The sequence below is a fragment of the Aristolochia californica genome, unplaced genomic scaffold (assembly GCF_029961685.1).
Source record: "Aristolochia californica isolate CCGP_79_NKW_82.1479 unplaced genomic scaffold, dmAriCali1.0.hap1 SCAF_12, whole genome shotgun sequence".
NCBI lineage: Eukaryota > Viridiplantae > Streptophyta > Magnoliopsida > Piperales > Aristolochiaceae > Aristolochia > Aristolochia californica.
Genome location: NW_027181793.1, coordinates 22,477,495 through 22,500,335, shown reverse-complemented (window position 1 = coordinate 22,500,335; position 22,841 = coordinate 22,477,495). Strand labels below are relative to the sequence as shown.

General features: G+C 41.8%; 5 protein-coding genes across 5 annotated transcripts; 2 read left to right on the top strand and 3 right to left on the bottom strand.

The window, feature by feature from the left end:
• Nucleotides 1–318: 318 nt before the first annotated feature.
• LOC137945880 (uncharacterized) lies at nucleotides 319–4,004 on the top strand. Its single transcript, XM_068791950.1, has 7 exons — nucleotides 319–517; nucleotides 1,264–1,379; nucleotides 1,482–1,600; nucleotides 1,693–1,855; nucleotides 1,953–2,173; nucleotides 2,259–2,625; nucleotides 2,714–4,004. The coding sequence occupies exons 1-7, from the start codon at nucleotides 356–358 to the stop codon at nucleotides 3,798–3,800; spliced, it is 2,235 nt and encodes a 744-aa protein (XP_068648051.1). The 5' UTR covers nucleotides 319–355; the 3' UTR covers nucleotides 3,801–4,004.
• A 368-nt stretch (nucleotides 4,005–4,372) lies between these two features.
• On the top strand, nucleotides 4,373–6,780 carry LOC137945613 (pentatricopeptide repeat-containing protein At2g22410, mitochondrial-like). Its single transcript, XM_068791557.1, has one exon. The coding sequence runs from the start codon at nucleotides 4,379–4,381 to the stop codon at nucleotides 6,509–6,511; it is 2,133 nt and encodes a 710-aa protein (XP_068647658.1). The 5' UTR covers nucleotides 4,373–4,378; the 3' UTR covers nucleotides 6,512–6,780.
• Nucleotides 6,781–9,079: 2,299 nt separating this feature from the next.
• Nucleotides 9,080–10,991, bottom strand: LOC137945616 (protein SLENDER RICE1-LIKE 1-like). The gene has a single exon (XM_068791561.1). The coding sequence runs from the start codon at nucleotides 10,835–10,837 to the stop codon at nucleotides 9,260–9,262; it is 1,578 nt and encodes a 525-aa protein (XP_068647662.1). The 5' UTR covers nucleotides 10,838–10,991; the 3' UTR covers nucleotides 9,080–9,259.
• A 6,635-nt stretch (nucleotides 10,992–17,626) lies between these two features.
• LOC137945610 (pentatricopeptide repeat-containing protein At1g15510, chloroplastic-like) lies at nucleotides 17,627–20,799 on the bottom strand. Its single transcript, XM_068791555.1, has one exon. It carries the CDS (start codon nucleotides 20,576–20,578, stop codon nucleotides 17,945–17,947), a length of 2,634 nt encoding a protein of 877 aa, XP_068647656.1. The 5' UTR covers nucleotides 20,579–20,799; the 3' UTR covers nucleotides 17,627–17,944.
• Nucleotides 20,758–21,992, bottom strand: LOC137946729 (uncharacterized). Its single transcript, XM_068793041.1, has one exon. It carries the CDS (start codon nucleotides 21,952–21,954, stop codon nucleotides 20,758–20,760), a length of 1,197 nt encoding a protein of 398 aa, XP_068649142.1. The 5' UTR covers nucleotides 21,955–21,992.
• Between the last annotated feature and the right edge of the window lie 849 nt (nucleotides 21,993–22,841).

Here is a 22,841-nt window from a genome sequence, read left to right as displayed (position 1 = left end):
ATTTATACGAGTCGAATCTGAAACTCTGCTAAGAAATCTCAAAATTCCCAACGGGGGATAGTCAATTTGGAGCGGGCATTTAATCTTTTTCCTGTTCCTTATAAAATTTCTCGTTTTTGTTTATACGTCAAACCTACTGAAAGTGATTGACTGGCTTAAATTGGCCGTTGCACCGCCCACGCCCAGCTGACATGGCAAGCCCCAGTTCAAACACAAATGGTACCGGGTTCAAACTAAATCGACCGTTGGGTGCTTCAAATACTTGTAGAATATTTTCGACTTCCTGACTTGACTGTTCTTCTTTCTTCTTCTTTCTGCTTTTCGTCTAGGGAGACGATTACTGACTTTGGCCGACATGGTTGCCGGACTTCGCTTCACCGAAGAAGAAATGGAAGTCGACCAAGGACTGGGGTACCCTAAAGCTTATGCCAAGCTGTGTCGACAACCACATCTCGGCAACCCGTTCCAGCAAGGCCCTCCTTTCTCTTACACTCCTTACAGTTTGCACCCTCAAGATGTAAGATCAGTTGATCGTCTTTTCCTCTTCCAATCTCTGAGTTTTCTTCTTTTGCCTCTTTGTGCCCTTTCCCGTAGGCGGAGTGTTTTGCATTATGGCGACGAATCTCTTCGATTGGTTTGGTTTGAGAGAAATGCTAATCAAGGTTTTTCTTCTAGGGTTTTTCATGTTTCCGTGTAGCTTGTCCATGATGTCTGTGGATTAAATGACAATTAAACTCTATCAGCTGTTTCTGAACTTGGCTTTTCTTCGTAATTGGGGTTCTGTAAGGATTTTGACAAAATTGTTCCCACTCCAGGTCTTTGGCTAATTTTGAATTGCTCATCTCCTTCTCTGTGAATATCACATATGAAGCTAAACCTGGTGTTTCTTGAATGGCTTTTGGTATTAGAATTCGGCGTGTCGAATTAAAGGAAAATTCGTTTAAATTCGAGAAATTTGTGTTTTTTCCCTTTGCTCCTTACAGATTTCGGGTACTCGTCGACTTGGATTTGTGACTGAATTCCTAATCCCCCTGCTGTCAGCATCCTCTCTTTTTACTTTTCCAACTCCTGTCGAACATAATCATGCATGAAAGTCGTTCTTCCAAAATCTCCTTAGTTTATGGTTCTGACGAAATGCTAGTAATGTAAGAGATGGGCATGGAGACTTAATGATGCACAGGTCTAAGAAATCTGTTAGTTCGAAGTTTGATGTTTGTCGTTGTGGGTCTCTTTCTCTTAGAACTAACTTATTTTTTTTTCCAGAGTTTGATGGCATCAGATTTGAGTGAGCTATTTCCCATTATTGATCATAATAAACAACAATCGATGAATCCCAGGCACTATGTCAACGTTTTGTGGAAGCAACTCAACCATCTAGGGTGAGTGCATACATTGGCCACCGAGTTTTCCATAAGAACGAAGTTTGACACTAGATGCTTTATTTTGACTCTTGTTCTGTATTTTTGCTATTCAATTTTCAGGAATGCTGGCTTTGATCCAACAAAATTTAGAGTAGATCCATATGGAAACGTGCTTTATTTCCATGCAGATATGGGTTCTCCCCTTGCTTGGGATATTGACCACTGGTTTCCTTGCTCGAGTAATTATCAAATTCCTCTTAAATATTCCTCTTCTCCTCTTTCTTACATATAGCCTCATCCTTCTGATGGGATCAATCTTCTCTTGTTACAGGAGGAGGAAAAACAGTTCCCAGAAATCTCAGGATACTGCAGTGGCAAGTCAGTCGAAAAAAGCATGACAAGCTGGAATTTCTTGTTCCATGGTGGGATCTCCAATTGGGTTTATCTATAAACCAATTCATTTCAATATTTGCATCCACAAATTTGGATTACAGGTTGGTTGGTTCAACTCAAAAACTGATGATTTTATTCTGTGAATGAACACTCAAAAGAGGTAAATTCTAAAATGGTCTTTTGGGACAAACTTTACAGGAATAGAGCATTTTCATGGTTGTTCTTAGAAGGTGAGAATGAAGAGCTGAGTAGCTCACAAGTGGTGGAGTCTCATAGTTTTCCTCAGCATTTCATTGAAACAGAGCAAAAGTTCGGTCCTGCTCCGGCAGCCATTGTGTACACACAAGGAGAGATGGATTCAATAGCTCTTAGGTCTATTGATCTGAACAGAAATCCAAGATCAAACTCCCCTTCTTTTGGTTAGTAGAAGACATTGATTCTACATTCTGGTATTCTTGAATCTTTTCAAAGAATATTGTTACTAACATATCGAAAGTCAATCAGGTTTAAAGAAACTCACTGCTGAAGAAGATGATACTCCCTGCAAGGCAATTCAGCGATTCAGGCCAAGCATGTCAAAGGAAAATGAAAATTCTGACAAATTTAGTAACCAATATCTGGCCATTGCAATGGCTAGAGATTCATTCAAGCTAAGAGAAGAGAAGGAAAAACAGCTATTAGAGATAGAGAAGTTGGAAAACGAATTGGGTGAACTGAAGCAGAGAAATGAAGTGGAAAGGCTTACTCTTCAAGAGTTAGAATTGACACTTATAAAGCGTAGGAGAAGATCTGAAAAATGCAGGAGGTTGGCTGAAGCTCAATCTTCATACAAAGCTTCTCTTGAGAAGATGATTCGAGACGCCATGCACCAGTAAGATTTCTTGTTGCCAAGCTGTAATTCCTCAAGGATTGTTTTCATTTGTTCAAGTTGTTATGATTGTTTTGCTTGTCATTTTCAGGAGTGTTGTGTATAAGGAGCAAATTAGGTTGACCCAGGCTGCAAACAGCACTCTAGCAGCAAGATTAGAAGCACAAAAGGCAATTTGTGATTCATCTAAGAAAGAACTCCAGAAGAGACTGAAACAGAGAGATGAAGTTGAGAGTCAACTGAGGCCTTTCTACACTGAGCAAGTACGAAAAAGATCACGAATTGATGACCAATGTGAAGAAAGATTTGATGAGAATCTTCAGTTATTACCTTTACAGAAGGAACTAAGACTGTTCTTGGAGGAAGAGCAGAAGGTATCTCAAAGCAGTGTATCGCCCTGTGAAGAGAGAGAACAAAAACAAGATGAAGAGCAAAAGAGGAAATCCATGAACGATAAAGACAAGGAGCAGCTCGAAGAAATTCAACTTGATGAAGAGCTCCAGAAGCTAACGCTGGGAGCTGGAAATTTTAGAGCTAATGAACGGCGGAAGAAATCTAGATCGGTTCCACACAGCCCAAGAAAGCAAGAAGACGAAGACTACAGGAAACAAATTGGAAAGGGTAATGTGGAGAGATGGCTTAAAATGCTTTTGGACAACACACAGGAGAGTTCGCTCTCAGATCTACCTTCTCCAAATAATGATGAGCAGAAGGAGAGCAAGACTGAAGAAGTAACTCAAAAGCTGAACCTCAAGAATCAACAGAAGAACATTAAAACGTTGGGACTTGGTGCAGCTGAAGAAAACGACGAGGCAAAGCCAGAGGCTGTAGAAAGTACCAGAAATATGGAAACCAAGAATGCTACCGAAGCTGTCAGTGCTCATAGAAGTTCCATTAGTAAGAAGAGCTGTGAAGGAAAGGAAACTGGAGGAGTGAAAACTGTCAAGGGGAAGGGACTCGTTCGGTGCGAAAGTGCTAGGACCTTCAGGCCCATTCCATCATCTCCTTCTATGATTTTGGGAATGAGAAAAGGAGTGGATTGCATTGGAAAAAAGCCATCGGTGATTGATGATGAAGATGACGATGTAGATGTTAACCATCTGGTAATGACAAACAAGTCTGCTAAGGCATCCATTAGGTCATACACAAAAGCATTCAAGAAAGCAGTGAAGATATGATGTACTTCAGTTCTATTCAAATTGCACTGGCTGAGTGCCAGTAAGAGTGGCCTAATAAACGCCCATAGTAGAATACTCTTAGATACTGGAGCTTTTATCCAGTCATGTTTCTAAGGTCCCATCTGTTCATGAGATTGATTTGTGTTGTTGTGTCCGATGTATTTGATGTAACTACTGTTGTAATAAGAGATAAAATGTATTGCTGTAGTCTTTCGAGTCCCTTTTATGTTTTATCCATCTTGTCCAAACAAGGGAAGGGTGTGCTGTGGCGACCTCATGAAAGAACGTTTTCGTTGAATCGTTGACGTACGCGCAACCCAAACAGGTAAATTCGATCAGTTGGACATGGAGACGGGCGCCTGCAAGGTATCAGGCTTGTCCAGAGTCCAGACACAAGCAATCAACATGTTCTTCTAGGCATTTTCTGGTTCAATGGTCGCGTTGTCTTTCTCTATCATAAATTTGAAATTTCTAATGCATATATGAACACGGGTAAGGTTTTTTAGGCTACTAGATTGGAATGTTGGATCCTTTGGTCGCCAATGCCCATGGCTGATTCTTAAAACGATTCATATTTCATGAGCTATCTATACTTTCGGCCCAAAGCAGCACCCAGAACAAAATGGCTAGAAGAACTCCAGAACAAAGTCATCTCTATTCTCGACAGCTGCCCCACAATAAAGGAAGTGAATCAAATCCATGCCTTGATGATCAGAACTGGGCTTATCGAAGACGCGTTCGTAGTAGGCCGAATCATTGCTTTCTTCACCGTTCCTTCTATCTATTTCAGAATGGATTATGCTCGTCGAATTTTCTATCAAATTCATCAGCCAAACGTATTTTTGTGGAACTCCATGATCAGGGGATACACACAGAGCCAGGCCCCTGAAGATGCTCTTTCCATTTTTAAGGAGATGCTACTGAGAGGATTCTCTGCAGATAACTACACATACCCAGTTTTGATTAAAGCCTGTTTTCAGCTTCGATCAATTGAAACTGGACGGATTCTTCATGGCCAAATATCAAAATGCTGCTTCAATTCGAACATGATAGTCATGTCTGGGTTGGTCAATCTATATGCCAGTTGTGGGAAAATCGAACTTGCAAGAGAAGTTTTTGATGAAATGCCTGAAAGAGATGTTGTTTCGTGGACAACTATGATATTTGGATATGTGCAGTTTGCCTGCTATAGGGAAGCATTTCATTTATTTGACCAGATGAAAATGGAAGCTGTGGAGCCAAACAAGGTTACTCTTTTGAGCTTACTTTCTGCATGTGCGCAATTGCAAGATCTTGAGAAAGGCCGCTGGTTTCACTCCTATATTGTGGAAAATAAGATGGATTCTGATTTACCTGTTTGCAATGCACTCGTGAATATGTATGCTAGATGCGGAAGTTTGTCAAGTGCAATAGAAATCTTTAAGAAGACACCTGCAAAAAATACCATTTCATGGAATGCTTTAATTAGTGGACTTTGTAAGAGTGGACTTGCTGAAGAAGCTTTGGAATTGTTTTGGCAAATGGAGCACTCAGGTGTAGAACCATCTGAAATAACTGTTGTCAGTGCATTATCAGCTTGTGCTCAAGTAGGTGATCTTCTGCAAGGAAGACTTCTTCATAACTACATAACAGAACACAAAATTAAGTTTGATATATTTGCTAGGAATGCTTTGATGAACATGTACATGAAGTGTGGAGATCCAGGTGAAGCTCTAACTATCTTTCACCAGACTCCAGACAGAGATGTTTTCTCATGGACAGCTCTGATAACAGGCTATGTGCAAGGCAACCAGTTCAAGGAGGCCCTTGCCCTGTTTCAAGAAATGCACCTTTCTAGGATCAAGCCAAATGAAATTACTCTGGTTAGTTTGTTATCCGCTTGTTCTCAGATGGGTGCATTAGATCAGGGTATATCTATCCATGCTTACATAGAAGAGAACAATGTGAAACAAGATTTATGTCTTGAAAACGCCCTGGTCGATATGTATGCCAAGTGCGGCTGTATTGAAAGGGCTTTATTAGTGTTTGACAATATGCTTGTGAAAGATACTTTTTCATGGAATGCCGTAATTGGAGGACTTGCTCTGAATGGAACTGGAGGGATGGCTATTGATCTCTTTACCCAGATGGAAAGATTAGGGTCAATAAAACCTGATCATGTTACTCTCACAGCAGTGCTTTGCGCATGTACTCATTCAGGTTTGGTTCAGGAAGGTTATAAATATTTTAATTCTATGGCTTGTGTCCATGATATTGCTCCAAGAATTGAGCATTATGGGTGCATGGTGGACCTTCTCGGTAAAGCAGGTCTTTTAGAAGAAGCAAGCAAATTCATTGATGACATGCCCATTGAACCTAATTTGGTCATTTGGGGATCCCTCCTTGCTGCTTGCCGAGTTCACCAGAAGGTGGAACTTGGAGAGAAGATTGCCAGGAAAATTCTTGAAACGGCACCAATGGAAGAGGGAGCCCACGTGCTTATCTTCAACATATATGCGGAAGCAGGCAGATGGAACGACGCAAGGAGAGTAAGAGCTCAAATGGGGAAACAGGGAATCGATAAATTCCCAGGTTACAGTGCCATTGAAGTGAATGGTATTCTTCATGAATTCATTGTTCAAGATACATTACACCAGGACAATGATCAGATCTATCATCTTCTTAGTTGTCTTACTCTTCAATTGAAGGAGTTGTCTTTGGGGTTGAATTGAAGCAGCTCTGTACTCCTCCATGTAAGCAGTGGGATTGCTTGTCGAAAGCTTTGGAAGTAATGATGTCCTTTCAGAAAATATCAGAGATGGAGACCATTTCCCTCCTGTAACATTTCAAACATGATTTCTCAGAGGCCTCGAGGAGACCATTTCCCTCCTGTAACATTTCAAACATGATTTTTCAAATCTTTTTCTACACAATTCCGCAGCAAATCTCCGCTCATTGTTGAATGTTGACTATACGGCTGGTAATTGAGATGATCTGCACATCGACAGAGAGATCATATTACTTTAAAGACTAATTTCACTATTTACATCGAACTGTCGCGGTAGTTCGTGAGTCACAACATGACGCTTGAAAATGTCTTTCATTGTGTATTTTGGGTTACCCATTCGGCGGTCCCCATCCGCCATTGTTGTGATCGTTTTTGCTTCACCTTCTGATCCAAGTAATCTATGAGTTAAAGAACAAGCGAGAGATTGGCTGTTGAAATATTATTACTCTTATTCTTAAATGCAGGGGTTCATTCGTGTAGAGAAGACTACTTGATTGATGCTCACGACCGAGCTAATCAGGTAATCAAATTGATGTTTAAGATTAGACGTTTCTTTGATCTCCATATTGACAGCCGAATGATTCAAATTTCAAGCACCCACTAAAGAGAAAAAGATTTAAAAGTAAACGGAAACTCAATCAAAGAAAATAAGGGACCTAAATTAAAATAACAGAATTTCTTATACTAAATTTAATTTTTTAAAAGACAAGACTAATTGGTATGATATTGTCTACTTTGGGCCTAAACCCTTATGGATTTGTTTTTGGGCTTTTACCCTAAAAAGCTTTATACCAATAGAGATAGTGTTCACACTTATATATCCATGATCCTCCCCACTTCTAGTCAATGTGGGACTTCAGTCATATACCCAACAAAAATCTAATTGTACCGAGCCTTTAAGTGGTTTTATTAAGTTTGGCTAATATTGGACCATGGATGGTATCTGACAGGGATGCCTCACATCTTGAGCAAGACCGCCTCCCTCCTCCCCTAACATCATCTTAGCATAACTAAAAAGACATGTATCATATGAGATTAGTATTTTTTTAGACTATGTGATTAAAAAAAAATGGGGATAATTTGAACTTGGATTTTTGGCACGTATCATATGGGGTAAGTGGAGTTGCATTCATTCTACATAGAAGATGACCATTGGAGATCAATTTGACCTCAAACTTTGATGAGTGGCTGAGATGCATCCCTGGTAATTATTAGATGAAATTAAAAAAAGAAGAAAAGTACTCCTGAGGTCATCAAAGAAGGAAAGGAGTATTTATTTTCACAATCATGAAATAAGAGAACCGACCTGCCACGTTCGTTTTCGTCGTTGGGTTCCCAGTAACGAACGTGGGAATTCCAAAAGTCGATATGGGCCATCACGTGTTCAATTTGCTCTCTATTGCTCTACATCACATGTTCAAGTGTTACGAGTGCAACTGTAAAAGGTCAAAAAAGTAAAAGGCCGTTTGAAATGATTTCCGGACTGGTTTTCAGGTGGTCTCCATTTCTAAGAAATTTTGGACGTGGCAGGTGGGGAGTTGCCATCTGAGGTGGGCCCAAGGGAGAGACTGGCTGCACGTGAGCTACTACATTGATCCCACTCTAGTCTCTGGCCTCTGCCAAAGTTGGCCCACGGTGTCAGACTCCAGGGGACCGATCACACGTGAATGAATACACACTAGGAGCTGCTGGTTTTGCAATTCGCAATTATTACTAGTTCAAGATTAGTATTACCAATTACCGTGGTACAAATCCAGTAAAGCAGCCGTGATGGACGTTGAATGGTGAGCCACCCTTTCCCCGGCCAATCAAGGGATACCGCGCTTAATTTGTGGGCCACGGGAATCGTTTTCGTTTGACGCGTCAATTCAGTCATCTCTTCGGTCGGACTCTCACGAGTCACGTCGTGCTTAGCGCCCTCGTCCAGTCGGCCACCCTCTCTCAGATCGGTCACCATGGACAGTTGTGATCCATCGTACCCTGCTCTTAGGGGCTTCGTTTTTGCCAACTTGAAAATAACGGTACATATGCGGCAACAGTGACCCGGCTTCTCACTTCTCTAATCGGTCCTACCAATCGCTGTCAACTCGGTCACAAAACTCAGTTCCTTTCCAACGACCCATTCTCTCCTTGGTTTTTTAACAAAAGCTACGTCATCTGGCTTTGGAGTCAGAGCGGTTTCTCCCTCCGACGCGGGCCAAACGACACATGTTAGGCCCATCCACTGAACCTACGCCAATCCTCTTCAAGCGGAAGAAGAGAATTACATCGAATCTTTACTCCACTCTCGGTCTGTAAAACCGTTCCGTGCCAGTCTTCTACCGGTTTCTCTATAAAAAGTGTTCTCTCATTAATTGCTGAAACAGATTGCGACTATTACAGAAGCCGAATGCTTTTTCTTCAATATTTGGTTGCCGTTGAACTCGTTCCATCGAGTCAGTGGCGGTTGACACTAGGTTTTCGGATATCGACCGTTTTTACATCATATTCTTATTATTTAATTGAAATGATGTATGGGGGGGGGATCCTTTCATCCATATTTTCATTATTTTCACAAAATTCAGCTAATAAAGGTAGTAGAGGGAAACAAAAATTATCATGACAGAGACAGACCCGGCTGCTGTAATACGCGATTTGGCGGAAGAACAAAAAAAAAAAACAGGGGAAAGAAAGAGAGAACTTGAGAGCGTTTTTACGCTTGATCGTCGTGGGGTCCGCAAGCCTGCCAAGCAGATGCGGCTATGAGGGGCCTACTATGCCACCCAAGTGTGAGGCATCCCTCTTTCTCTTCCACGCAGTAGCCCTCCGCGGAGAACAAGGTCAACAGCATGCTCGCCTGCTTGAAGGCGTTGGACCCCAGGTGGAGCGGTCTGAACCCTGCCCGACTCATGCGGTCCCGCCATCTAGCCAACGGCTCGTGCCGCTCCACCCTGCACCCACCCTCGCAGCATACCACGTTGCAGATCTCCCGCTGGATGTACATCTCCGCCACCGCCTTCTCCAGCGGCAGCCCGCACGCCTCCAGCGAGTCGAACATCGTCGAATAATAGTACAGCGCCTCCGTGAACCGGTCCAGAAACTCCGCCTGGTTGTGGTTCGCTTCTTGCTCGACTACCGTCACGATCTTCGGGTTCAAGCTCCGCATCCAGCTCAGCACCGACTCGATCGGTTGGCTCCGCGCCGCGTCCGGTACCAGTAGCCGATGCAGCTGGAACACCGAATTGACGGCCACCGCCTCCCTGGGATCCACCTGCAGCATCCAAGGCATGACGTCATCCAACCGCGAGGCCGCCACGCCCCGGAAGGTAAATCGCACGTTCACGGATCTGGCGAGTTCGGCCAGTCGGATGCCGATCTCTCGGAGGGAGTCGCGGCCTGGTGAAGGGGGCCCGATCCCGGTGAGACGGAGGACAGGAGGGCCTCCCGGCCGGAGGGCCAGCGCCTGGATTAGGGCGGGCCACTGGAGGCCGTGCATCAGATTGAAATCGATGACGTGCACGCACTCGTGGCCGTCGAACGCTTCCAAGATGGCCTGATTTGCCGTGAAGTGAGCGAATTTGAGGTAGGGGCATGCTTCGTAAAAGTGGTGGTAGAGGATCTCGTTCTCGACGGCGGAACCCGCGCAGGTGGCTTGTGGCGTGTAAAGACGGCGGCTGAGAGCGTCGATGAAGTAGCCGGCGACTTTCCCGATGCCGCAACCGGTATTGACGCGCGTGAGAAGGACCCGCATCTCCTCTATGAGAGTGCCGGCGAGTGACGCGTCGCCCTTCTGTAACGACTCCGCACAGGTCATGAGGAGGTGAACGAGCCGGATACCGGAATCCTCTTCTTCTTCCACGGCGGAGGACAGGTGTTGGGGAGGCACGTCGGCGTCCGGCTGTTGCCACGAGTCCAGCTCCTGAGACGGCGCGAGATGATCGTCCATGTAAGGGAGATCGGGGAAATCGTGAGGGGCGGCTATATCGGAGAGGGGAGTAGTCACATCAGGATGGAGCTCGGAGAGCATGGAGTCGACCCAGGAGACGAGGTCGGTGGGGTTGTAATGTATAGTCTCCGATGCGAGATGAGTGATCTCAGGGGCGCTGGTCATTGCCGATTCGAGACGCTCGAGGCGTTGGGCGACGTGACGCAGATCAGATGAACGGACGCGGTAACCAGCTCCGGCTAGCAAACCATCAATCTCCACCAGTTTGGATGAGGAAGGGGGCGGCGAGCAGCTGCTGCTGCTGCCACCTCCGCTGGTAGAGACGCCGGCTTGGTACGGGCTCATTTTTTCCTTATTGGCGGCGGATATTTCCGACTGTTAATGTCGGGGAAGCATATCTAATCTAAATGGAGACTTTATATTTGCTTTTTTTTCTTTTCGTCCGAGACAGTGAGGGGAAGATACTTTGGGAGGGAAAGCTAATGGGTAAGAAGCGGAAAGGGAAGGTGGGTGGGTTTTGTTACTTGAGAGAGAGAGAGAGAGAGAGAGAGCGAGCGAGGGTGATGAGTCATGGAGGGGGTGAATACCCGGCTACCTGCCGCTGTCAAAGGATGCATGGGTGCATCCATGGGAGGCCATGCACGTAGCAACCTCGCGAGATTCACGGTTTATTATTTAACATTTTATCATTTCCCGAGAAGTTCAAATATCGGAGTTTGAGAGCCCCCATGGTAAGTGAAGCCAGCAAAATGGGCCGGACTGACCAGGTCCATATTCCGCACGCAGCCCTCTCAGTCTCCCCTTGGAAATGACTTCCTTTCTCTCGTCACCCCTCATAATCGCTCCCCTCCGTTTTCAAAACCTACCACGGGAAAAACTCCCTTCTTGTTTTTTTCCCTCCAGAATTGACTGATTTTTTTCCTATGGAGCAGTATCTCAATCAACCCCCCAAATTCATTAAAACAGGGCCAACGCAGCAAGGCTTCATCGTTTTCACTTGACGATCAGTTACTGGATACGAAGAAATGACGAGAGGAGAAACGCGGAATAAAGAGATACCGGTGAGTTAGAATTTCCCGTGAAAACCGAGAAGCGAATGCCTCTCCAGTCGCTGGGATACATCGCAGAGATAATAGCGAGTGACATTGACGGCCCAAGTAAGGTCTTAATCGAGGGAAATGAATGCGGCGGGACCCTTGTTTTTCTGAAATTATCTCTACTGACTGTTGGGACTTGAGAGTTGCATTTGGCCGCGGACTTCAGTTTATTATGTTCCCACCGGCCGGTTAGTTCTCAATTTTTAGTTTTTACCTGAAGCAAAATTTCATTTCTGTTTTTAAATTATATCCAGGGCGCTGCAGCACAGATGCTCGAGTAGCATTTCGAATTCATGAATTTTGTATTCATCATGTCGTCGTTTCGAAAATCTTTATTTTAATACGGCTTTCAGCCTTTCTCTGGGTTCATCTCTGAAAATGACCACTTAACGACGTAGCGTCTCTGATAATAATAAAAAATATATCTTCGAAAGTGTGATTAGTTCCCTTGGTTTTATCTTTATCCAGACTGAAGGGTTTTGACCCACTAAACACGAATTAACACAAACGTAAAAACTCTCAATGAATTGACTGCAGAAGCGCTGTGTTTCACCAACTCCATTTTAGGCCCTTGCGATTTCTTGACATGTATCCAGACGAGAGTTTTTTAATCGTTGCAGAGAAGGAAACTCCAGTTTTTGTTCGAAACCCTGATGAAAGATGGTTGATGGAGTAATCATTTTTTATAATGGAGAGCGTCCGAGTTTTGGGTCAATTCCAGTCGCCCAGCCGAGCATTCTACCAAATATAATATACGAAATCTATATCATCCATGTCTTTATCAGAAAATGGGAAAGATTATATAATGTTCATGCGGTAGGTACTCTAATCAGCTCCATATCATTCATCCGTCATCATTCGCCTCCCTAATTGTTTAACGATCAAAGATGAAAGAAACGATGGAACATACTCTAATCGATTTTCACATATTCTTATTCTTAATTTGATTTAGGACGTGAGATTAGTGGCGAAGAAGCCAAAGTATATTCATTTAATTATTGAAGCTTTGAAACAGTTCCTTTTCGGTCCTGGTAACCATCATCCACCATTTTTAAGAAGTCAGTTTGAAGTTGCACTTAGAGCTTTACCATTTATGTACATGCATTACCCACTTTAAATAAATAATTGATGGGTGTGTAGCCACGCTAGTGGGGGGGGGGGACAGGTCATGACGGTCACATGTCACAATGTTACGATCTAGTGATTCTTTACATACTGTATAGACGACCTTAATATGGAATAAGTTTTCACTGCCTAATTTTCCACTATAAACTTAAAATGACTTGAATAATCGAGATGGTCCAGAAGCCCCACAAAAATCTATGTAAGGAAGCAACGTGATTCTGTCAGCTGAAACTACGGGTCGGACACATGCACCAGATGTGAGCCCCGGCCCTCGGGGCCATGGTATCGCTGTTGCTGGTCCCAACGCTGCCGAGAGAGAGATGAGACGGTTGGGCTTGGGCTTTAGGAGGACGTGCACATGACTGCCTTGAGTGAGTGACAATTGAGTTGGCAAGCCACATGGTGGGATTCCGCCATGGCCGTCGAAAATGGGACCACCCCTGGTTGAGCAAAACTAACCTCTAAGAATGTACCTCCGCCCTCTTCCATGCATCCTCATCTGCTTCTTTTCTATGATTATCAGTGTCTCATGGTCCCGCCCTGGATGGAATCCTATGTTTCCGCCTCGAGTTTCGACAATAAAAATTATTTGTTGTGACAATAAAAATTGTTATTATTATTTTTTAATTATAAAAATAGTTGTTTAATTACTATTTTAACACCGATACTTTTATACTCTTTCTTCTCCTCAACTTGGGGATAAATAGTGTCGATCTCAACTTTGGATATGATATAAGTTCTTCGGATCTTTCATTGTTCAACTTCTTTTATCTCTCGTTGTTAATTGATTGTACTTTAAGACGTCTAATTGGACAAAACGAGTAAAACAAATAAAGAGGATTTATGAGAAAATCTGAATTCAATACATTTAGTTGTTTCTAGGTATAAAGTAACAACAACAATCACGAAATAGAAGAACTTGAATACAACTATGTGGGAAGAACAATTTCACCCATATATATTCTTTCAATTAGAGATAACCCAAATTGATTAATTATTGTTTAGACAAATCTACAACCACCTAATGACAATAAAAAATTAATCACTTGTAAGGGTAACATTAGAAAATCACCAACTTTTATGAGAGTAAGACGAAATCACTTGTACACTTAAAACTAAAAAAACAACCCAACAAACTCCAACTAAGGGATTGATGCACTCAATTCCTAAAGCTTGGAGAGTTTTTTAGAGACAAAGTTCAAACCACATAAGATATTTAAAAGTAAAAAAAAAAAACATAGAGTTCTAAGAGAAAAATAAAAATGATTGATCTCTTAAGATAATAGAGAGTCGAAAATCAAAGAGTGATTTGCATCCTTTGAAACACCTAGCATCACAAAAAACTAAAACACCAAAGTTGACCAGTACAACACGACACAATACATCAAGTAGTAACAAGTAACAAAACTTGAATAAGAGCTCAACATAGCAATGGTAACAAGTTTTTGGTATTCAATAAAAGCCCAAAAATAGTTATCCATACGAGTAAGTGGGACCATTAAAGTGCTCTCATTCAATTTTCCTTAAAAGCCTCGCACCCACATTACCCACTTGTATACCAACTCAAGATAGAAAACTAACATACTAGTAATAGTGGGTCTACGAGAGGCAAAGTCATACAACAACCAAGTGCTATAACTTTTGTAAACTAGTTGAAGTCATGTGCAAGATTAAAAGAGTATTGGTGTTGAACGAGTCCAAGATAAACTCGTTTGTTCTAATGGGTCCAAATATAAAACCTCTTGTGAATGACAAATTCTTCCTCGTATGTAAGAAAAACAGCCTTAAATTTCTCCTCTTCCTACTTCTCCTTGCCCTTTTCTTGGACATCGCCCTTCTTTTCTAACCAATAAAATAACTAACATCTCTTATATAGGATCATCAATCTTGATTGGGTTATCAATGAAGTAGATTCTTGTATAGTTGAATAGCAAACTAAGAACAACAATGTATGGTTGTAACATAAATTGAGAACTGCAAGAACAACGATATGGGGCAATAAATCTGATTCATCACCAACCTCTTATAGGCATTGAAATTCTAACAACTTTCAAATGTAATGCCAATGCAATAACCTCAACAAATAAATGAAAATATAAATATCATGAAAGCTTCAAAATCTCATAGAGGACACAACCCCTCAAGCAAATCAACATTAATGTGCTCTAAAGTCTTTGGCCTTGGAAATAACTTCAAAATTGCTGCATTAAGGTTTTCCATAGAGCTTTTGCATGAACCAATGAAGAAAATTTAAGCTTTTAAGGTGTGAGGGCTTCAAAAAACATAAAAAGATGCGAGAGGATGTAGAACAAAGTGGGAGATTGAGAGTTGAAAGTTGCAAATAAAAAAATTAAGAGTTTGTAAGTCAAGATCCAAAAGGAGGTGAATGTATGATTTAGGATCTTCTGAACCCAAGGCGAATATGACAAATTGAAAGTAGTAGCCAAGCATGGCATGACTGCTTCTCATCTAGCTCTCCTACTCATGGCAAGTTTTTTCCAGAAGTTGAGAGGGACTAAGTGATCACAAGGTAACATATCTAAATAGGAAGACAACATAAAAAGTTGACGATGGTAATTACTCCCTCGAGGGCCCCTTACGCTCTAACCTAATTGTAAATGAAAATGGTCATAGATGTCATGTTGGCAACCAAGTGAACCTTGATTATAAAATGTTAAATTATGGAAGAGAAATAATTCATTGACTTAATGTAATTTGAGTACATGAACCGCTATTTATAATAGAGGAAAGTAGTAGAGTTCAATTACAATTAAACTACCTTTGTCCCAATTACACCCAAACTCTAACACTTAAAGATAAATCCTAACATAATTAAATAACTCAACATAAATATAAGACTAACATAACTAAAACACCTTTAAACTGAAACTCTTTTGTGAGACCTCATTCTGTGAGACTCATGTAAAACTTCACCATAAAAATAACACGATAATGGGAATTAAAGGAAGATAATGATGGGGCCACATTATTCTTTATTCAAATCTTCATCAGGATAACCAATGCTGACAATAGTTAGTAACAGACGAGTCCTTCCATAATAATGTCTCAGTCAAAGACACATAATAGCAACAATGGATATGGGCCAATGCCCAAATAACGCATACCAAATAATGAAAATTCTTAATAAGGACACATGAAATAATTTGGTGCGAGTCTATCCCTGAATAAGGAAGCTTTAATGCTTCTGATATCAATATCTCCAAAAATATAGCTCAAAATCACAAACGATTTCTTGATCAAGAAAATAGACTCAAGTATCTTTAATTTTATATAAAATTTGGCATAAAAATATTTGTTTTTGAATCTTTTAAAATTTCTCCTTATAAAACTAGACTTCAATACCTTTTATCCAGGTATAATATATGTTCATAAAATATACTTATTTTTAAAAAAATAATATGATAGATATCGGAATCTATAATTTGGCCGAACTAAGTATTCTTTCTTCTTTGGCCGGCGACCATTGACTCTTTCAAGATCTCCATCTAGAAAACTCAGATTGAGAATTGCTTGAATAAAAGAAAATAGTCTTACAAATATTTCTTTGGATATATAATTCTCCCTGTAAAGTCTTGTTCTAGGTGGCATAAGCCGGCTCGAAAGTTGAAGCCATCAGTTACTGCTCGAACCTCTCTTGCAATCTAGCATTTACTACTTCAAATATTGATTTCTTTTTGTAGAAAACTTTGATTGCCAAAATTTGTTTTTCTTTGGAAAAGTAGACTCGAATATCTTTCTGCCAATATATAAAATACAATATGAAAAACTCAGTATAGAGGTGAAAACACAAAGTAAATAATGGGTATTGGGACTAAAAAAAGGAAAAAACAAGATAAATACAAACCTAAACTGCTAGTGATAATATATCAGAAAATTATCACATTATCTTTGTGGGTTGACCGAGTTGAATTTATGTAAAAAGAGAAATACTTCATTGAATTAATGTAATTTAAATACATGAACCCCCTATTTATAATAGAGGAAAGTTGTAGACTATAATTACAATTAAACTACCCTTGTTCCAATTACACCCAAATTCTAACACTTAAAAATAAGTCCTAGCATAATTAAACAAGTCAATATAAATAGAAAACTAATATAACTAAAACACTTTTAAACTGAGACTCTTCTGTGAGACTCCTGTAAAAATCCACCATATTAGTTCTGGCTATGTGAGACTTCTTACTATGAGAGTGTTGTAAGAGTCTTCCTTATCTTCTTTTAAAAATTAACTTACTAAGAAAACTTGCAAAAAAACTGGAAGATGGAACATGTTTATGAAAAAAAAAATATTTACAAGAAAATAAGAATAGGACATAAAAAAACTAGAAGATGATAGAACTACAACATCTTTATGAGTTGATTGAGTCAATCTAAGGACCTCAGAGAACCTAAGTATGATACTATGTGAAATTTGCATAATAATCCATGTGGGACTTATCTTAACATATGAGTACCTGCTCTGATACCATGTGAAATTGGGTCTAAGGCCTATTCCAAAATGATAACCACTTAGAGACCTCTTCTCCAACTAATAAACTCAAGATATTTGATCTCATTAATCCACGTGGGACTATTCCTTAACAAAAGATACCCCAAAATTAATAGTTAAGAAACATCGATTTTTGCCAAGAAAATGATTGTTGTGGTCACTCGACCGTGCTTCTCTTCCAGTCATCTGGAATCACGTAATACCTACCATTTGCAGTCATTTTTTAGTGAAGCCGGGAAGAAGAAGCAGAAGATACTAGTTCCTTTTTTAACTGAGTCCAGGCAATTTTCTTAGATCCACTACAGTTGACACATGAACTAACATATTGCAAATGAAACAGTCGAGCCAAAACCAGCTATAAGAATTTCTACTGGTGTTTTAATTTGCTCATATCTCTCAACAGGTAAAAGCAGCAACAGTAGCAACGGCCATCATCTTACATTCATATCCTTGATTAGATGTCAAATGGAGCTCTTAACCAATTTAAGTTGTAATTCCATAGACAGAACAGTGCACATGAATACACAAAAGTACAATGAGGTTTTCTGTGATAGTACAAAAGTTAGCAGATACAGGCGTTCAGCTTCATCCTCTTGTGAAGTCTGCTGGTTGCTATAATTTTCAGACAAAGCGTACAAATTTTGCTTTGGATTCACGTAAAGCGATGTAGAACTCGTAAATGAGCAGCATTGATGTTTCCATATTCACAGTTCTTTACTAGATTCGCCGACCCCAGTATCCCTTATCCCCACAAGAACATGTCCCATCTTTAAAATGGTGAAACTGCTCAGTGTCCCGAACAGTTATTTCTCGCCGAACAATCCTGGAGATGAATTTGACTGTGTTATGGCAGCTACTGCACATATAGAGATTTTTTGTGACTGAAATTGGAGTCCCAGGGATTGTGTTGATGAGAGCAAAACCAACAGCCAATCTCTCACTGTGCCCACAAAAGATTTCTGCCTTTGACATTTCAAGCACATCCACCTGACTGCTTTCGGGAGAATCAAAAACCTCTGTTCTCATCCTGGCATAAAAGCCATCCAATATTGCATGGATTTCCTTTATTTTGGGGTGCGATTCATCTCCACTTAAAAAAGCATTAACAGCCCCCTTAACTTCCACCCAACTACACCCAGGATCAACAAATAGCCCCCCCTCTCTCATCAGTTTTCTCACTCTAGCAACTTCATCCCACCTCCCATTATCAGCATACAAATTACACAACAGAACATAATAACCAGCACTCTGAGAATCCATTTCAAAGATAGACTGAGCTGCAAGTTGTCCGAGCTCTACCTGGCGATGCAACCTACATGCATTCAATAGAGCCCCCCAAACACCAGCATCTGGCTTTATTGGCATCTGTTGTATGAATTCATGTGCTTCCTTCAAATGACCAGAGCGACCTAGAAGATCAACCATGCAAGTATAGTGTTTCAGATTTGGTATGATATTGTACTGTTGGCTGATAGAATTGAAATACTCCTGACCTTCACTAACCATCCCAGACCTACTACAAGCACATAAGAGTGCAAGAAAGGTTATATCATTTGGGTCAACACCTGTTTCAATCATTTGATTGAAAAGTCCGATGGCAAGGGAGCCATACCCCTGCCTAGCATAGCCACTCAGCAGGATATTCCATGACGTAACATCCTTACTTCCATGTATCTTAAATTGCTTCTCTGCAATTTCGATTCTCCCACATTTGACATACATGTCTAATATCGCATTTGGTAGAAAATCTTCAAATGCTAATCCATTCCTTAATGCATAGGCATGTATCTCTTTACCACACGTTGAAGCCCCAATTTTAGAACATGCAGAGAGGACTACAACCAACGTAACTATGTTAGGTGATAGTTCAAACAGCATTTTCCGAAATACATTGAGTGCCTCAAAGCTCCTACCATTGATCCGGAAGCCCAATATCATCGAAGTCCATGTTATAACATTCTTAGCACTGACCCTTCTAAAGATCTCCATAGCCTTATCCACACGCTTACATTTGGAATACATATCTATGAGCATATTTGCTACCATAGGGTATGACAAAATTCGTCTCTTCCTTGCTAGTTCATGGAGCTCAATACCTCTATCCAAAAGGCCTAAACATGAACAAGCAGACAAGACGCTTGCCAGTGTAACCTCATCTGGTTCAACTCTCTCCAACTTCATCTTCTCATAAGCTTCCACAGCTTTTGAAGGAAAAAAATTCTTCTCATATCCAGATATCATAGCTGTCCAGGAAATCACATCCTTGGACTCCATTCTCACAAATATTTGCTCAGCCTCTTCCAACTTCTTGGAACCGACATACATATGAATCAAAGAATTACATACTGAAACATCGTGCACGAAGCCAGTTTTTGTCACAAACCCATGAATCACCATACCTAACCTCATATCACTGACTACCTCACAAGCTGAAATTACACTAGTCATCGTCATAGCATCGGGATCCACAAGACGAGCTTGCATCATAGAAAACAATTCAAGCCCTTGCAAACATCTCCCGTTCTCAATATAACCTGATATCACTGCATTCCAGGAAATAAGATCTTTCTGTGTTATTCCATCAAACAATCTTCTTGCACTACGAATATCACCACACTTAGCATACATGGTTATTAATGCATTAGTTACATCAATTTCTGATTCATAACCAAACCTAACTACATGAACATGGATCTCCCTGCCCCTGACCAAATCTGGAATTCCCGCACAAGTCCTCAAAACACATGGAAACGTGTACAAGTCCGGCCTAATTCCAACCCACAACATCTGATAGTACAAATTTAAGGCTTCATCGAAGAAGCCCGCTTTGGCATACCCACCCAACATCACATTCCAGGAGAAAATATCCCTCTCTTCCATTCTCCCAAACACGAGCCAGGCCTCAAGGAGGTTACCGAAGTGCACAAAAATGCTCAACAAAGCGTTTCCCAGCTTTCTGCTGAAACACTTCACAGCGGACTTGCAATTTATGTGGGCGTACACCCGACTCCCTTCGGATATAGAGCGCTCGAATTGGCATAGCCGTAGCAAAGAAATCAAGGTCTCCTCGTCAACAAGTTCTTCAGAAGAACCTAAGAGCTGGAGAGCCTCTTGCAATCGGCCTTGAAGGCACATATTAGAAATCTGAGAGTTGAGATTTGAGCTATCCACGAAATTGGTAGCACTGAGAGAAGAGGAAACATGTTTGGCGGTTTTGAGGAGGACCCGTTGGTTTTGTTGGGGGATAAAGAGGTTATGTAGTTTGGGTTTCTTGGGCTTTGAGATGGGAGGAGAGAGAAGAAGCGGGTCTGTGGTTTGAAGCGGTGCAGGAGCTTTTGTACAGACCAACATTTGCTCCGCGGAAGAAAGAGGCTGAAAAGAGCATTTCTTAGTGAGGTTTTTTCATGTCGGGAGGCCGAGGGTGGACTCTCGAGGGATTTGAACTTGGAACTGTGAACCTTCTGGATGGATGGGGTTTAAGGAATGCTAGCGACGCTCGCAAAGCCACTAATTGCCGCCACTCGTGAGAGTCAGTACCGGGACGATAAAAGTCTAAGACCAGATGATATAGCAATCCCAGCCATATTAAGCTCCTTGGTCCCACAATCGGGCAGTGGGACCCACCTCCACTCCCCGCTCACTACTCCGTAAGATAACCAGATTATGTCCCATGATCCCTTGTAATTAGACAGTAAAACCACTCTAACGACTCCATCTCTCTCCTCTAAACACCCCATCATCGCACCATAAGGCTTCTTAATCGTCTCAAGCAACCTCTCCGGGACCCTTGAAACGAACTCCCAGCCGCCCCCATCCGCGGTCAAGCCCCAAACCTCTACGCACCGGAACACCCTTCCGCCGGTGACCACATTCTCGCCGTCCGACCTCACTACCACCATCTTTCCGTCGCCATACACGTGTAACCTGTCCGGAGAACTGCCGGAGACGAGACCCACCGCCAAGGCCTCCTCCGCCCCTCCGTCAAATCTTGGCCGGTACACAGCTGGTCTGTCGCCGTGCGGGTCGATTGAGAGCATCATGCTGTCTCCGCGGCGGTGGATGACGCTGAGGACAACCGCCTTTTTGTCGCCGTTGACCGTATGACTGTGCACATTGGCGTCTACTGCTTCCGTCGATTGCCACGTGTCGGTTTCTGAAGAGTAGCGGAATAAGAACGGCCGGTTTTGGTACAGCTCGGCGAATAAAAACAAGAAGGTGTCGGAACCGGGTGGGCCGGCAATTAGCTTCAGACCGGACCGCCTCCAGGAAGACGTGCCACGTGGGCCGAGGGGGCTGGACGGGATTCTTTTGACGGTGTTCTTCATGAGATTAAGCGCGATGAGTTCTCTGTGATAGTTGGAGGCGAAGAGGAAGAAATCGCCGGACGCGGTCAAGAAATATAGATCCTCTCCGGGGTTGACAACATGAAAGAAAGCTCTGGCGATCGGAATCTTGAACCATCGGCCGGATCGATCGGAGAAGCCGTGGAGAACGGAATCTCGCGGAAACCTTTTCTTGAAGAGGAAGATCCAGGTCTCGGATGTGGACCTGTAGTCGTATATTCGCCGGAAATCGTCTCGGGAGATGAATGTGTTGAGATTTCTGGAAACCGATTTCAGACGGAGAATCTCAGGCAGTGCTAAACGGAGAAAAATGTCCTCGAGGAGTTCCGATGGAAGGAGGCAGAAGCCTAAGGCTGTGGAGATCGAGTTCCGGTCGACCGTCATATTTCGCCGGCGTACGGCTGACCAAGCTGTCCCGAACTCGGTTGTCCTGGTAAGTCTCACTGGACCTTTTTATTTCAAGCAGAAGTAGATACAGTCTGAAATTTCTCGCCTAAAAAAATTAGAGCTGATTCCATTGTTCATTTCTAAAAGACTTTTTCTTTAGCTCCTAATGACGAAATGCCATGAATATTTTTATTCGGGTAGTTGCAGTTCCTGTTTCTGGAAAGGTATGTTTCGTGGTAGGAGTTGAAAGAAACTTTTGTCTGCAACTTTAGAATACCGGAAGGAGACGTCGATCACGGCGTGTTTACCTTAAAAAAGGACGGAAATTCGCGCATGCGGGTATGTAGCTAAGGCGGATCAGGCATGATAATGAATCATGAATGAATGGAGTGATGTATGTCTGTCCAGTTGTCCACTACCCCCCGGGAGGCGTCCAGTGGATCTTTGTAGAGAATGCGCCAGGAGTTGGTGCGTTCCCACACATCAGATGGTCGGCGTAAGTATCCCATACTAGCCACCACAGCTACTAAAAACTCGAGTTTTTGGTTCTTCTCATGCGTCTAGATAACAACTCCCAAAAGGAAAATTGAAAATTGATTTCAATAATTATATTAACAGGAAATTCATATTTTTCTTCCGTAGTTCTTTTTCTTTGCTCTTGTATTTCGTTTTCCTTCTCTAATATTATTCTCGTTATTTAAAAATAAATAAAATTATATTAAAAAATACTTCTTCTGCATAAATATTCTATCGATTAAAGTAATGCACTTTAAACACTACTGGCTTCATTCGCAAAGAAGAAAGAAGTCCTAAAACTATATGCGGAATAAAAAAAAAAAACACTAAAATCTTTAGGTAATAAAGATAACTTTTTCACTACCATC

Bases quoted from the DNA above. Each gene is read 5' to 3' on its own strand.
- LOC137945610 (XM_068791555.1), bottom strand. From the start codon at position 20,578: ATGTTGGTCTGTACAAAAGCTCCTGCACCGCTTCAAACCACAGACCCG.
- LOC137945616 (XM_068791561.1), bottom strand. From the start codon at position 10,837: ATGAGCCCGTACCAAGCCGGCGTCTCTACCAGCGGAGGTGGCAGCAGC.
- LOC137945880 (XM_068791950.1), top strand. From the start codon at position 356: ATGGTTGCCGGACTTCGCTTCACCGAAGAAGAAATGGAAGTCGACCAA. The intron at 518-1,263 runs GTAAGATCAGTT...TTTTTTTTCCAG, and splicing joins ACAGTTTGCACCCTCAAGAT to AGTTTGATGGCATCAGATTT. The intron at 2,174-2,258 runs GTTAGTAGAAGA...AAAGTCAATCAG, and splicing joins ATCAAACTCCCCTTCTTTTG to GTTTAAAGAAACTCACTGCT.
- LOC137945613 (XM_068791557.1), top strand. From the start codon at position 4,379: ATGAGCTATCTATACTTTCGGCCCAAAGCAGCACCCAGAACAAAATGG.
- LOC137946729 (XM_068793041.1), bottom strand. From the start codon at position 21,954: ATGACGGTCGACCGGAACTCGATCTCCACAGCCTTAGGCTTCTGCCTC.